This window comes from Rhopalosiphum padi, chromosome 1 (assembly GCF_020882245.1).
Source record: "Rhopalosiphum padi isolate XX-2018 chromosome 1, ASM2088224v1, whole genome shotgun sequence".
Classification (NCBI taxonomy): domain Eukaryota; kingdom Metazoa; phylum Arthropoda; class Insecta; order Hemiptera; family Aphididae; genus Rhopalosiphum; species Rhopalosiphum padi.
The window spans coordinates 65,400,985-65,416,395 of NC_083597.1; the positions used below are offsets into that span (position 1 = coordinate 65,400,985).

The 15,411-nt window shown below is 27.9% G+C and overlaps 3 protein-coding genes across 4 annotated transcripts; 1 reads left to right on the forward strand and 2 right to left on the reverse strand.

Annotated features, from left to right (window-relative positions):
- Positions 1-357: 357 nt before the first annotated feature.
- On the reverse strand, positions 358-8,611 carry LOC132922089 (5-oxoprolinase). Its single transcript, XM_060985456.1, has 23 exons — positions 8,389-8,611; positions 7,368-7,549; positions 7,107-7,298; positions 6,772-7,019; positions 6,438-6,600; positions 6,286-6,371; positions 6,017-6,206; positions 5,677-5,937; positions 5,488-5,610; positions 5,221-5,422; positions 4,509-4,728; positions 4,308-4,446; positions 4,077-4,248; positions 3,883-3,991; positions 3,052-3,199; positions 2,870-2,982; positions 2,535-2,808; positions 2,233-2,477; positions 2,055-2,166; positions 1,769-1,993; positions 1,448-1,691; positions 1,228-1,325; positions 358-1,139 (listed from the first exon to the last, which is right to left on the reverse strand). The coding sequence occupies exons 2-23, from the start codon at positions 7,527-7,529 to the stop codon at positions 987-989; spliced, it is 3,879 nt and encodes a 1,292-aa protein (XP_060841439.1). The 5' UTR covers positions 7,530-7,549; positions 8,389-8,611; the 3' UTR covers positions 358-986.
- A 707-nt stretch (positions 8,612-9,318) lies between these two features.
- Positions 9,319-11,658, forward strand: LOC132922297 (uncharacterized). Its single transcript, XM_060985784.1, has 4 exons — positions 9,319-9,656; positions 10,090-10,303; positions 10,909-11,100; positions 11,187-11,658. Exons 2-4 carry the CDS (start codon positions 10,101-10,103, stop codon positions 11,443-11,445), a joined length of 654 nt encoding a protein of 217 aa, XP_060841767.1. The 5' UTR covers positions 9,319-9,656; positions 10,090-10,100; the 3' UTR covers positions 11,446-11,658.
- Positions 11,659-11,723: 65 nt separating this feature from the next.
- LOC132922172 (UBX domain-containing protein 6) lies at positions 11,724-15,005 on the reverse strand. Of its 2 annotated transcripts, XM_060985575.1 has the most exons (7): positions 14,446-15,005; positions 14,033-14,338; positions 13,797-13,963; positions 13,589-13,716; positions 13,113-13,516; positions 12,516-12,645; positions 11,724-12,453 (listed from the first exon to the last, which is right to left on the reverse strand). In XM_060985575.1, the coding sequence occupies exons 2-7, from the start codon at positions 14,263-14,265 to the stop codon at positions 12,205-12,207; spliced, it is 1,311 nt and encodes a 436-aa protein (XP_060841558.1). In that variant the 5' UTR covers positions 14,266-14,338; positions 14,446-15,005; the 3' UTR covers positions 11,724-12,204. The 2 variants fall into 2 exon arrangements, with proteins under 2 accessions (XP_060841558.1, XP_060841642.1); XM_060985659.1 differs by lacking the exon at positions 14,446-15,005 and having other exon boundaries at positions 13,797-13,985; positions 14,033-14,259.
- Positions 15,006-15,411: the final 406 nt, after the last annotated feature.

The window sequence follows — 15,411 nt, forward strand, 5'->3', positions numbered from 1 at the left end:
TAAAAACTGAAATCAGTGTCTTATCTCACCTGTTATATCAAAATATACACTTCTGCTAATACCCCTGTATATTGTCTACAGCAAATAAGTATTTAACACTAAATTATTTGATTTCTCAAACATTTTATTTAGTTAATAATATTTTTATTTTTATTTATTAATTTCATTATGTTTTACTCTTAAATTAATTTTAATAATAAAATATATTAAATTATATTTTATACTTCCGAATTTGTAAGTCTAAGAGGCCGTTCTGGTATTTATATAACCCTTGTAGGTTTATCTATAAATCCTGTTTTCCTACTATACTTACTGTTTATTTATATTATTGTATTTGTAATTTATTAACACGGATAATTATTGTTATTATTATAATTTATTATTTTAAAAAACATCACAACAATATACTTTCCAAAACATTTATTATTTTTAATTATTCATTAAATAGTTTATAGAAAAATAATATCAAATAAGATTTAGTCTTTTAGAAGACCAAATAAATAAAAAGATTGAACGAAACAATATAACAAATAAACATCTAAAATAACATCAGTAACTAAATTTTTATAATTTCAAAATATTAATAATCTCAGGTTATGACAAAAACAAGCATGAATTAATATCACATTGAATAGAACAATTTACATCAATTGACAATAGTTAACAATTATTAAAATAAACTATAAAATAAAACATATTTAATAATTATTGTATTAGTATAACATTTAATTGTATCACATTCCATCATATATATTTGATGCTTTAAAAAGTGTTTTGGTAACAATGTAAATTTATAAAGTATCATGGTTTTGATATTAAATTTAAAAGTTTAAGAATAATAAAGTATAGAATTATTATTTAAAGTAAGAACAAATAAGTAAAACAATTTGACAAGACATATATTTGAATTGATAATAGTAGAATATAGACCAATCAAATGTAAATAGAATTAGATAAATTAAATGAGTAGATAAAATTTTTTGCTTTTAAACAGATTCTTGCAGCATACGGTAGTTATACCCAGATCCTCGTTCTAAAGTTGAACAACAAATAGGCATCTTTACAGTTGTTACAGTGTTGTTATCATCAGATGACGATCCGTATCCACCACCACCAGGAGTCAATAACAAAAATGTGTCCTGAAATAAATGCAACATGAAACAAGAGAGTATAATATATAATATAACATACTAAATGTATCATTTGTTTAAGTTATCTTTAACTTACTCCGGGATCAATGTTGACTGCAGTTTTAGCACCTAGTCTAATTTTCCTTCCATCGTGTTTTATTAATAAATTTTCTCCTTTTTTCCCATTTTCACCTCCTGTAATAGATATTATTTGATTTTTAATAAATGTTTCAGACACACAAATAATATTTATCTTTTAGAAATAGGATGTTAGTATGTTGTATGTAGCAAAAACATTAAATAATGCATATTTTTACCTTTGATTCCATTAGGAGCAAAAGATCGCCTTTCTGTTAGTATTGACAAAGTTAAGGGAGATCTAAATTGTAATTCTCTCACAACTCCATCGCCACCATGATATTTTCCGTTACCCCCAGAGTTTTCACGTAATGTAAATGTAGTTAAAAACACAGGATAACGTTTTTCTAATATTTCAGGATCTGTTATACGAGTATTTGTCATATGAGTGTGAACTCCACTACGACCAATCCACGTAGGACCCTATAATAATTAATATTTAATAATACTTCATTAAAATATAGTATTCAGAAAATGACACTTTAGTTTTTGTGACTTACAGCTCCTGCACCACCAGCAACAGTTTCATAGTAACCCCAATCATCTTGACCAAATGTTATGTTATTCATGCAACCTTGACTATCTGCAGCAGCACCAAATGCTTTTAACACAACATCGACAACACGTTGCGAAGTTAATACATTACCACCAACCACAGCAGCATTCTCTGATGGATCAAGTATAGTTCCAGAAGGAATAATTGCTGTGATGGGTTTCAGACAACCCTAATAAACAACAAGAAATAAATGTAACCGAATTCTTTAAAATAGTAAAAATTAAAATTACTTGATTTAATGGTATATCGTAACCAATCATACTTCTCAAGCAATATATTAATGCTGACAATGTAATAGCTTTTGGGGCATTACAATTTCCCCAAACTTCATAACTAGTTCCACTTTAAAAAAAATAATTAAATAATAGAACATTGAAGTATAAGATGATAGTTAAATATTAAAATTACCTAAAATCAAATATAGCTTCTCCATTTTGAACATTTATTTGAACTGAAAGTTTTATAATGGATCCGTCATCTAAATAATCAACTGATTCCAATGTTTTCAATCCACAAGCTGAATAATTAGCATTACCAATGTTTTTCAACATGTCTCTAACTGAAATTTCTGCATTTTTTTGTATATGGTCCATGTATGCTTGAACAACATCTAATCCATAAGAATTTATGAGTTCAGTCACCAAGTAAATACCCTAAGGTAAAATATACTGTTATAGACAATATTATTTAATTAAAAAATAATAAATTACTTTTTGATTTGCTGCAATTTGTGCTTTCAAATCAGATAAATTATCCTTGAGGTTTCTAGTGCCAGAAGATCCAGGTAATAATGCAGGAGCCATAAGAGCATCGGTAATTTCTTTCTCACAGAAACGTCCACTGCGAACTAAGAAGAAACTTTTAAACTGGGCTCCTTCTTCTGACAATGATTTAGAATGTGGTGGCATTGATCCTGGTGTTATACCCCCAATATCTGCATGGTGTCCCCGACTTGCAGCATAAAAGACAGGTTTTAATTGTCCACTACAAAATAAAAATAAAAACTTGAAACAATTTAATACAATACTTAAAAAAATGTACACACGGATAAAACACAGGTGTTATGACAGTCAAATCAGGCAAATGAGAGCCACCTGCTTTTGGATGATTGCTGAGAATCACATCACCTTCTTTGATCTCATTGCCAATTGATTTAATCTAATAAAATTATGTAGTGCATTACTATGTTAAATTGAATAGTTACTAAATAAATAGTTAAAAACTGACTTGATACTGAACAGCTTCTTGCATAGCACCTAGATGTACAGGAATGTGAGGTGCATTTGATACTAATCCACCATCTGGGCCAAATAATGCACATGAAAAATCTAAACGCTCTTTAATGTTAGTAGATATTGATGTTCTCTGAAGTATTCTAAAATATTAAATAAAGTTATGAATACTGATAATCAGAAAACAGATTCATATGTAAATGGATATATTTATTATAATAAATTATTTAAAACCTTGTAATAATTAAGATCAACATTTAGACCATGGTATTGATTGTATTTTATATATTTTTACATATTTATTTTGTTTTGCATACTTGTAATTTATAGTGCAAATTTTTATTTAAAGCGAATATTTTTCTTTCTTATGCTTTCTTATTTACACCCACATAAATTTGTGAAATTACATTTTTATATAGAAAGTGTATAAAAAAGTAGACTATTAGTATAAAATATATATTTATAAAATTAAGAATGGTACCAATATGAATGTAGTTCAAGTATTCAATCAAAACCAATCAGTCAGTATCACGTGTCACACATTTTCACATGTAAAACTGTATTAGTTTTTGTATTTAGTGTTTTTTAATTTAATTTGAATTAAAATTTTTTAAAATGCCTAAAATAGAAACACTCCAATTAGGAGTCATTTATAAACATATGTTTTCTTATATAAATATAATAATGTTTTTATCGATAGTTCAATTTTTATGAAACTACAATATTTTTGGTAGACTAAAATATTATATTATATGATTTTTTTTGCATATAAGTTCATTCCTTAATGATAATTATAAAGATTACTAGATTAAAAAATAATTTCTACCTTCCCATTTGTTCAGCAATACTCATGAATCTATGAGAAAAAATACTTAATTGAATTGGTTCAAGTTCAACCCCAATTTTAGTAAGCTCATCACAATTAACTTCAATTTCTAAAAAAAAGTTATACTAAAATAAAATATCATACAACAAAAACAATTAATGCTTACCATTACTAAAATACTATTAAATACTTACCAATATCGCCAGATTTACTTATTATGGCTTTGCACTTAGGCTCGACTAATATTGTACTCAATTTGTCCATTATCACTGCTGGGCCATTTATTAAATGCCCTATATTTAGCTTGCTAAATAGATAAATATTACAATTGATATAACCCATGTTTTCAAAATATATTTGTTTGACCTAAAATGTAAAGTTAATATTAATACAATTTTTTATTTAAAGCCATAAAAAATACTTACTGATTCAATTTGTGGAGGTTCATCAGTTTTAACTTCTTCATTGTCAATATTTAACAATGTTTTACCAATGCCTCTTATACGTATATCATCAACATATATTTTACGCCCAGATAGTATGAATCCAAATTCCTTTTGGTATCTACAACATATTTCAAATTTAAATAATTATAAATAATAAATATTAGAAAACAGCATATAAACCTTGTAAGAAATCCATTTAAAAAATCTCCATGAACTAAGCTGGAATTAACTGTGCCATCATAACTGGCTGAACACATAAGAGCACAATCTGTACCTTCATATCTTAGATGTAAAAATGGTTCAGTATGTAGTTGATTATCTGAGAATCCTTGTTTTCTAAGTTCATCAATACATTTTGAACTCAACATAATGATTCGTTCGTTTAAATATTCAAAGTTTTCTAATAATAATAATAATAATAATAATAATAATTGTTATTAATTAATTAAATACCTAAAACAGTAAAATATTATACGTTGAGCTACTAATATATTATATATATTTATGTCTTACGTTTTATTTTATTTATGAAAATTAATTTTTATATAGAATTTACTAAAATTAAATAATTTTAACTCACAAAGTGAGCTATAATTTTTTTAAAAATAAAGTTAGTGTCACGCTCAAATGATCAAAAAAATATCATTTGCTATAAAAAACAGTAATAAAAAAACTATTGAATTCATTCAACATACTTATGCGCTATTTATACTTTAAATGTTTAATATATTTAAATTGTTTTATAATGTAATATTTGACTTGTTTATTTATCATTCAAATCATGGATGTATGCATATTTTAAATTTAAAAAAAAGCAATCAAATTTGATGACATGCAAGTACATAGAGGTTTGCCATTTCTGCTATAGATTTAAGCTAGACAAACTCCTTACCAATGTCATATGTTAATGCACAAGGCTCTTGAACCTCATGAACAACATCAGCACATGCCATACCATAGGCAGATAGAATGCCAGCATATTTATGAATAACAACACGACCAATTCCTAAGGAACGTGCAATAGCACAAGCATGTTGTCCACCAGCTCCTCCAAAACAAGCTAGTGTATGCTGTCTAGTATCATATCCTCTTGCCTGATAATAAGTATATAAAGTATAAAATCAATAAATAACAATAACAATATTCAATTTAAATTCACCTGAGTTAGAGCTCTAATTGGACGACACATTGATTCATTTGCAACTCTTATGAATCCCATTGCAACTTCTTCAAGGGTCATTAGATTTGAACTTCCAGATTGAAGTCTTACAAAGTTGTTAACCTGTATCCAGATATTACAATATGTAGAAAACAATTTTCCATCTTAGATTAATTCAAAATTTTATACTTCATTAGTCAAGGCTTCAAATTCTTTTAAGGATGCTTCTTTATTTAATGGCATGTTTTCAGTTTTACCAAATATTGAAGGAAAGTATTCAGGTAATAATCTACCAAGAACTAGATTAGCATCAGTAACAGTTAATGGACCTCCTTTTCTATAACACGTTGGTCCTGGATGAGCCCCAGCACTTTCGGGTCCAACAATAAATAATCCTGATCTAAAAAATAATCTGCTACCGCCGCCAGCTGCAACAGTATTTATATCTAGCTAAAACACAAAAAAAAACCTTTAAATAAAATATCTTGGATAAAATATACTATATTTAACATATGAATAATATTTTTACTTGAGGAGCTTGAATTGTGACACCAGCAGTTATTGATTCAAAAACATGCTCAAATGCTCCATCATAACGACTAACATCAGTTGATGTACCACCCATGTCAAAGCCTATAACAGGCTTATAAGGAGTAGTTGCTGTGTATCCAACCACACCACCCGCTGGACCAGATAAAATAGCTCTTGAACCATTGAAACTAAACAAATTTTTAAAAATAATTGTTTTTATATGCAGCATTTGACACATAAAATCATAAAATTGATAATATTTTATACCTGTTCATTGGCGTTAGTCCACCATCACTTTGCATAAATAATATATTAACATCTTTTAAGTTATTTTCAAATCCTGAAGCAAATCCCTAAATATGACATTATTTTAATTCTATTAATTTGTATACATATAATATAATATATCGTTAGCTTACTTCAATATATTTTTTTATATGTGGAGTCAAATAAGCATCTGCACAAGCTGTATACCCTCGAGGTACAATTTTTACCATAGGCATTACTTCATGGGATAAAGATACATGTTCAAAACCAACTTCTTTAGCTATTTTTCCAACAGTACGCTCATGTTCATTATAACTGCATATAAATTAAAAACAAAAATATATATATATTAAAATAAAAGTTAATATTATTATTAACTTTTAAACAAAATAATCTTAGGTTAATTTATGTATTAACATAGGAAAACAAGAAATAATAACCTACTTTGTACTAAAAAAATAAAAAAAAGATATAAATTGTATTTACGTGTAAGAATGCATTAGAGCAACAGCAATACTATTAATTCCTTTAGATCTTAATAAAATTAAGTCATTTTTTAGTGAAGTTTCATCTATTTGTTTTAAAATTAGTATATCTTCACCAGTGACACCTCGGACAATTGGCTTATCCTTCCAAATTGGAGTTAGTTGATCACATTTTTCACAATTTAAATTAATTACTCTGCAATCTACTTCCATAACTTCTTCATACAATACATCTGGTGTTACAATTTCCTAAAATATATAAATAAGTAAATAGTCATATTAGGTACAAGAAACAGTAGGCACAAATATAATTTATCATTATTCTAGAGATCTTACTAAATCAAATATTTTTGGACGAGCTTGATTGCCAATATGTAATAAGTCTTTGAAACCACGAGTTATCAACAAAGCCATACGTTCACCTTTTCGTTCTAGAAGAGCATTTGTTGCAACAGTTGTACCCATCCGTATCCATTCTATATAACTACTATCAATTGGCTCACTTTGTGGCATACTTTTTCCAGTTTCCTAGAAAAATAAAAACATTTTTTTTTTTTTTTTTAAGATAATTGGTTTTTTGTGCAGTAAATTGTTTACTGTTTCTAATATTCTTCTTATGCCTTCACGCGGGGCATCTGAATAATTGATTGGATCAACTGATAAAAGTTTCATAACATGAACTTTTCCATTTGGACATTTAGCATAAATGTCTGTAAAAGTACCACCTCGATCAATTGAAAATTTAAATTTACCTCCCATGATACTTGTATTGAAATTACCTAAAATAAAATTGAGATATAATATTATAAACAATGTCACTATTTGAGAAAAAATGTGATAGCACTTATTAATTAATAATTAATGTGAAAAAGAATTTGTAAAAACATTTATTTTTTGTTTAAATATCTAATTTTATCCAAATTTGAACTTTAAATATGTATAAAAAAATTGTGTTTACATTATATTCAAGCCAGAAACCTTTCATTAAATTCTTAAGATTTTTGACTGATTGATTATTTCTTTTTCAAAATCAGAAATTTAAATTTCTATAAATAGATTTAAAATATAAAAAATATATTTAAAATTATATCATGTAAAGAAAATGCTTAAATAAACAATAAGTAAAATACCTATACATTATATTATACATATAATATTTATTTATTTATTATTTTCTATATATATTGTTATATTATATTTAAAATATCTATGGATATCCGTTTTTTAGTTACACACTTAGAAAAACAATTGATTTTGTCAAAAATTGGTTAGGTTTGAGTAAAAAATTTTCGTTCATCCAATTTTTTTTGTTTTGCTCAATTATCTTAATATTTTGAAACGTACTAGGAATTTTTACTTTTAGCCCTCCAAAGTTTCCTCATATAAAATTGTTTACAAGTAACCATCCTTAAACTCTCAGTTAAAATACAAACATTTTTACAATTCTATAAGTCAATGACAGAGAAAAAACCATCATTATAAAATAGTTTCGCTCAGTCAAAAACATGTAACAGATATAAGGTAATAAAGTCGTAAACATTATGATTAGAAAAAGGGTGTGGTCGAAGCTCCAAATACTTATTAAAATTAATTTTTTTAATTATTTAATACAACTTACTGTTGATTGAATAGAAACCAAGAAATTATTATTATATAGCAATAATTACTTATTATATTAAATACGTCCCGAATCTAAAGAAAATTAATCAAATAATACAATGAAAAATGTATTGAATAAAAATAAATGTACAAATAAACTAATGTTTATAACTAGATTATATTAATTAATAGAATTGTGTCAAGTGAATAACTAAATAGACACTATAACTACAACTACTAATTTTTTCTACTTTGAACTCTTCACAGTGGCACAATCTTATCTACGTGGGTCATGAGTCTTTTGATCAGTGTTGCTACGATTTACAAAATTAATTAAGGTACAATCACAATTTAAGATTTATAAATATATCTAAGCTCATTTTTAAATTCAAGATATATCGTAAATCGTGAATATAATCTTGCATACCTATAGGCGGAAATCCATTGACATTTCTGGGGGGTTAACTAGAAAAAAACCTTACGCAAATAATATGATGGAAATTGAAACATAAACGTCACATATTTTATTCAATAGAATCATAACACATTTTAATAGCCTATAAGTACACATGAATACAACAACAAAATATCAATAATATAATATACAATTAGTAAATCTACCTATATTATTTATTTTCACACATCCCCCTAGCCCCCCATTGCTATGTGCATACCATATTATCATGTCTAAATTTAGCAATATAAATATATATTGATATTTTTTTTTAGATTGTAGATGATATTACGGCTAGTAACTTTAATAAATGTATGATGAAATGTTTATTTTATCATGCATACATCAGGATTAACTTTTAAGTATATACTTAACGATATCTTATAACGTGGTATAAATCATGTAAGTTCGTAGATTTTATCGTAACAAACTAACAAAGTTGAAAGTAACAAACTACAAACATGTAGTAGTCCACTATAGTCCGTGACTGTGACCATAATAGACATGGACATATTATTATTATTTTTTATTTAATCAATGATTTATTATCAATTAACAACGATAACAAATTTTATTGATAATAAATAATAATTCCGTGGCGAAAACATTGTGTACGTCCTTTTCGTGATAAGGATTCAAATTTCGAACGTTTTTTATCTTTGTTATTGTTATTACTTGTGAGTTGTTTAATATTTTTGTATTTTTTACTTACAAAGTTACGAGTCTCGAGCTACGACCAAAAGTTAAAGTTGTAGCTGTTAAGTAACCGACGTAACGTCTAATATCTTGAGTTCTGGCGACAGCAGTGAGTCATCGAACTACTGATTACTGAAGTGAGTTCATAATCTGTTAATATTTCAAAAAAATGTAATGTTTATTTCTCTGAAATTTCGTTTGTTTAATACGCATGATTTTAATTTTAATTTTAAACAAAGTATCCATGAATAAATCGAAGTTTAATACAAATGTAAGCATGTGATATTATCGGTTTCCAACCATCAGTCAAAGAAAGCTTAAGTCCTGACTATTTAGGCCGACCAATCATTGTTTTTTTAAGTTGTACAACTATATGCCTAAATATTTCTATGAATGTCTTTGATCAACATCAATTTAATTTTATCCTACTTATGACTAGAAAACCATCTGATATTTTGTTTATCATTCAAAACTTATATTATACATTTGTACATGTAACACAATTATTATTATCAATATACACATTTTATGCTCACAATACTGTTACAATATATCATAATTGATTGTCAGAAAATATTAGAATGGATAATAAAGCTGTATACCAACCAATGGTCACCGACGAACCACAAAATGAAGTACAAAACTCCAACATTCATCCATTGTCGTCTGATCATATGAATATAAGTGTAGCGTTTAAGGAAATAGTGTCCAAGGATCCACCCAGGTATACAAAATTTCTCGAAGCTGTCAACAAGACATTTGAAGAAATTAGTGATTGTGTTGGGTAAATTAAATACAATTTCTATAATTTAATATTATACTGACATGATTATTTATGTAGATAATAGGTGTGCGCAGACCTGAATTTCGCGGGGTGCCTACAATTTTTTTGGGCCCTTTTCTTAATTTAGACCCTCTCTTAACAAGACATGTACATATTTTAATAAATTATAATGCCTGAATAAACATTACTAAAATTATATCACATATTAATCAGTAGTATTACTAGTACCAAATTATATAATATTTCAATAGATAGTTGGATCTAAAATCTATTTTTAAGATAATTGCAATATATTTTATTTATTATTTTTACTTTTGTAGTCAATAACATCTAGCTGTTATAATCATAATAAATTTTACCACGCAAATTTAAAATATTTTAAGTTGTATTAATTTTTTTATCCCAAAACATAATTTTTTACAACATATTTTAGAAAAAATATAATTTTTATTCTAGTAACATTTAAAATACGGACCCTTTAGGGCCCCAATTACATGTCGGGGGGGGGAGGTGCCCAGGAACACCTGGAACCCCCCGTGCGCACGCCTATGATGTAGATAACTACATAAACTATGAAACATTTTAATTTTTATTTTTATTTTTAGTCCAGAAGAGTTTAAAAACATAATGGGCAATATATCATTTTTAAAAAGTAAAAGGAATGTGACAAATTTATTGACTACATTAAAATCTCAAATCAGTAACCTGATGAGCAAGCATTTTGAACAAATTATCGAGGAAGAAAATCTATCTGAATTGTTTACTAAAAAAAATTCATTAAATGAGGAAGAAGCAAAGTATATTATTTTATGCCTTAATACTTGCTTATTATTAAGTTTGGTCGCATTTGATATATTTTATGAGAAATTGTTGTTATTTTTAGAAAATATTATATAGATAATAATTCTATGGAAATAATAGAATTAGAAGAGCTTTTGCATCAGCTTGATTTACAAATTATGGGTTTGGAAGAAACTAATGAAGTATTATTCAATCAAGGAAAGTTTAATAAACAACGGTTCGATCAACTATCAGAAAGGATAACAATGTTAATAGATGATTGTCAGATTAAATACACTGACTGTGTGCAACAAACGGACTTAATAAGAAAAGATTTCACCAACATATTGAAAGATCCTTGAATGACGAATAATATATACTATATCTTTTGAATTTATGATATAACACTAACAGTTAAGATATGTTTAATTTTCAACTTGACCATTTTCACTAAACCAGTGTTTAATGGTGTGTATTATCAATAATAATAATAGTTACTATTAAAAATATTACTGGTACAAGTTTCAGTACGGGTATATTTAAGTTTAATAATAAAGATTAGGTAATAAGCTGTATTTTTTATTTTTATATTTCTCACATCCATTCAACATATATTTATAGTTGAAAAATATTTGAAAACTTTCATAAATTGTTAATTTATTTTACCATAATAATACATGATGTTACAATAATATATTTTAATAATTGCTGAGTACACTTTGAAAATAAATTGTAACATACAGGTACATAATACTTAATTTCAAACAAAAATGTAATACATTTTGAAAATTAGAAATATAATATTTAATGTTTACTTTATCAAAAGGTTCAAAACATCAATAATAATGTCTATGCGGTGTGTTAAGGACATGTGACTGGTAGAGATTAAGCACTAGAAATTAACAAAAAAAGTAATGTTACATTTTAAGTAATACATATCTTTTTTATTTATCATAAATTATGAAATAAATTTTTAAATTTTTTAACAAAGTCAAAAAGAAACTAATTAAATATATTCATTGATTGTACCCAAGTATAGTAAGTAAACAATACACAATTAAATTGGTTATTGAAATTTATCACAATTGATTTAAAAATAAAATATTTAATATTTATGCAGTTTACTGCACCAATGCCATGAGCTCGTCTTTTAAATAAGGATGTTCCTCATTATTTTCAGGTGGATCATTAGTGAAGAGTAAAACAGTGGTAGGCACCAAGTTCAATTCGCTTAAAGTCATATTTTCATGCTCATTTTCAAAAGTACTTCCACTGGACAGTCTCAGCTTGAATGGTCGCTGTTCATCAAATACACTTTCTTTAACAAATTCCAGTACGTCAGACAAATGTTCATTGACACCAAATGTTCCCTGATTAAAAAATTAAAACATCATAACAATGGCAAGTACAATTCTAAACAATGCAAGTTTACCTGTAAAATCAAACAGTCTGGAAATTTAATTCGAATCAAACAGTACTTGTAATTTGATTTGTATCTATTTTGTTCTTTCATACGCATATTTTTAGTTTTTAGAATCATTTCACTCTCCAGTTTTTCAGTCCTAATATTAAACAAACATTGTATCATTTTAAATTTGTTGATTGAATAAAAGTAGTTATTAATTTAATCAAGAGCATCCTCTTGATTAAATTACCACATGCTCACACTATTTGTAATTTATAAATGAAAATAGTTTTGAGTGGAACAATCTCAGCAATAGTTTAACTAAATTTTAACACACAGAGAATAACATTGTCTATGTTTAAGTGTTTTTTTCTAAAATAACTCAAAGATAGTCAATAATCATTCTTAAAGATTTGTGTACTTGGTTTTATTTCTCATTTGTGGTTACCAATTAAAATCTAGCAAGTTATGATATAAATAATAGCAAATTAAAACCAAATTTTGAATGTGCATAATTGTTATTAAGTTAACTAATTTTTATTATTGTTAAATTACATGAGCTTCTATAACTTAAGAGCCTAAATAATATGTATTGTACATTTGTGCCAATATTTTTGTATTTACCTTTTTTGATATTCTGCTTTTATTTCAGCAGTAGAGACTATGAAAAACTCTGGAGGTAATGACACTTTTGTTGATGCTTGCGATGGTAAGAGTACCTGAACATTTCTATCCAAGACTAATTGAATGCGCTCTGCAGATTGTAAGTCGTCCACAGTGGTCTGCACTGAGGCTAAATTATCCAAACATTCTTCGGGAAAAACTAAGAAATCTTCTTCTTGTTCTTGGTACATAAGTTTTTTTTTAACAAAACCAATAGATTCTAAGAATTCAATTGCTCCTTTAATTGGCAACACCTTTTCAACAAATGTTTTATTAGTTAATCTGACTTTGCGATATTTTTCTTCGTCTTTATTTCTAATGATATTTTCTGCATATGTCACAAGCAACTTAATGCACTCTTCAACCTTTTCAACAGAAAATTATTAGTGAAATGGATTAATTAATTCTACAGTATTTGTCTGAAGATTTTATTTTACCTTGGTTCTATTGTGATTGCAATTTTGGATTAGTAGAATCGATTGTAGTATAGGATCATCTTTCATTTGTTCTTTAATAAATTCTTCTATTTTTATATGCCACTCTTCTTGTGGCAAAACTTCTAAGCCTAAACATGATATATATAAATTAAAAATTTAATTTTTCCATTTGATTAAATAAATAAATTGTTATAAAATAAAAACTAACCTATCATTGGGCACTGGAAATAAATACCACTAGTAGCTAATGGTCCAGGAACTTCAACACTTGTATTTTCTTCTTCTGAACAGGTAAATGTATCTATGTTTTGGTTCACGTTTTTTCTTTCAGCTTCCAATTCTTTTCTAGCTCTTGATTTAATTGCAGCCAATGAACTGAAAACCAAAAGCGTACCCACTTAAGACATAAATTAAATATTATTCTTAAAATGATATTATACTCACATGTTAAGAGGGCCGGTGGTGGTCTTTTTACTTTCAAACCGAGCCAAGGCTGCAGCTGCTGCCTGTTTGGCTTCATCAGTAGGCTCAACTCTACAAACGCGAGATGTCTCGCCTTGTTTAGTCACAGTCTTAGCTGTGGCAGTGCCTTCATTCAGACGGTGACCGGGTCCTGCTCTTTTGAATTTCACATCAGCTTTTTTTTTTTGGAAAAATTTTTTCAATTTGTCACTCATTATATGCGTGGGGTATATGATTTAGGTAACTTCAACTGGGATACGTCTTCTCTTAGTTCATCAACCACAGTTTCTGTAAAAATTACATTTAATGAAGAATTAGATTTGTAATGATGATCAAATAGACCCACTTTTCACAGTGGTGGTGATTTTTAAAAAGAAAAATATTCTGTTACCAACCGGTGGACAGGAAGCGCTCGTAGATGTCACCACTGTACTTGCCCCAAACGAATATCAAAAGGACGAGCAGGAGACTCTCGAACAGCACTAGCGAGTTGAATATGTCAACTTGGAATCGGTCGAAGCTGACAAAGTGCAGTGTGTCGTACAGTGCACGAATGACCACGGCGCGCAGGTCCGTCAGGGAGAAACAGTCGTCGAGTACGGTGAGCGTGTAGAGCTTGGCGAACGTGGACAGACCGTGCAGACAGCCGATCGTGGATGTATCGTTATTCGACGGAGTCGGGACGACGTGTTCTTGAAATGTCATTACAGCTGCTCACGATGATACCGCTTTTGCGGGCCGGACGATGTGATCGGTGTTTGAAAAACCATAATAATATTATTGTTATTTATTTTTATTATCGTCGAACGGTCAACTAAGAACGACCACGACGATGAAGAACGTAAAATGGATAATCGAGTAAATCTGTAATACTAGTACCTACTAAATTACTGTAACACTATAGCATGCTCGGTAATCTTATAGGTATTATAATATTTGTTATTACGTATATTCAACGTTTGTTATCGTGTATTGGTGTATATTATAATAATAATAAATATCATATCCATGGACGCGAGAACGCTATTACGCATGATCCACCTTATCACTTATCATTGGACCTGATATCAGAACCGAGGTATCTAATTATTGTTCTGTGCTGATATCGATCATGAATAATGATCATTATTTACAGTCATGATCCACGCCCAACAGATCAAGATAAGTGGATTATGGACCTGAAACGAACAGATGACTGATGTGTGTGTGACGAGAAGAGAACTAGAATTTTACTAGAAAGTAGAAGGAATCTGGAATCTAGTTTACACGACGAATACTATAATATATAGGTAGCGCTTGATACATATGTTATTAACTTGTTATTTTTCACCTAATACAAAACTCTTCTAAAGTCCTAAACT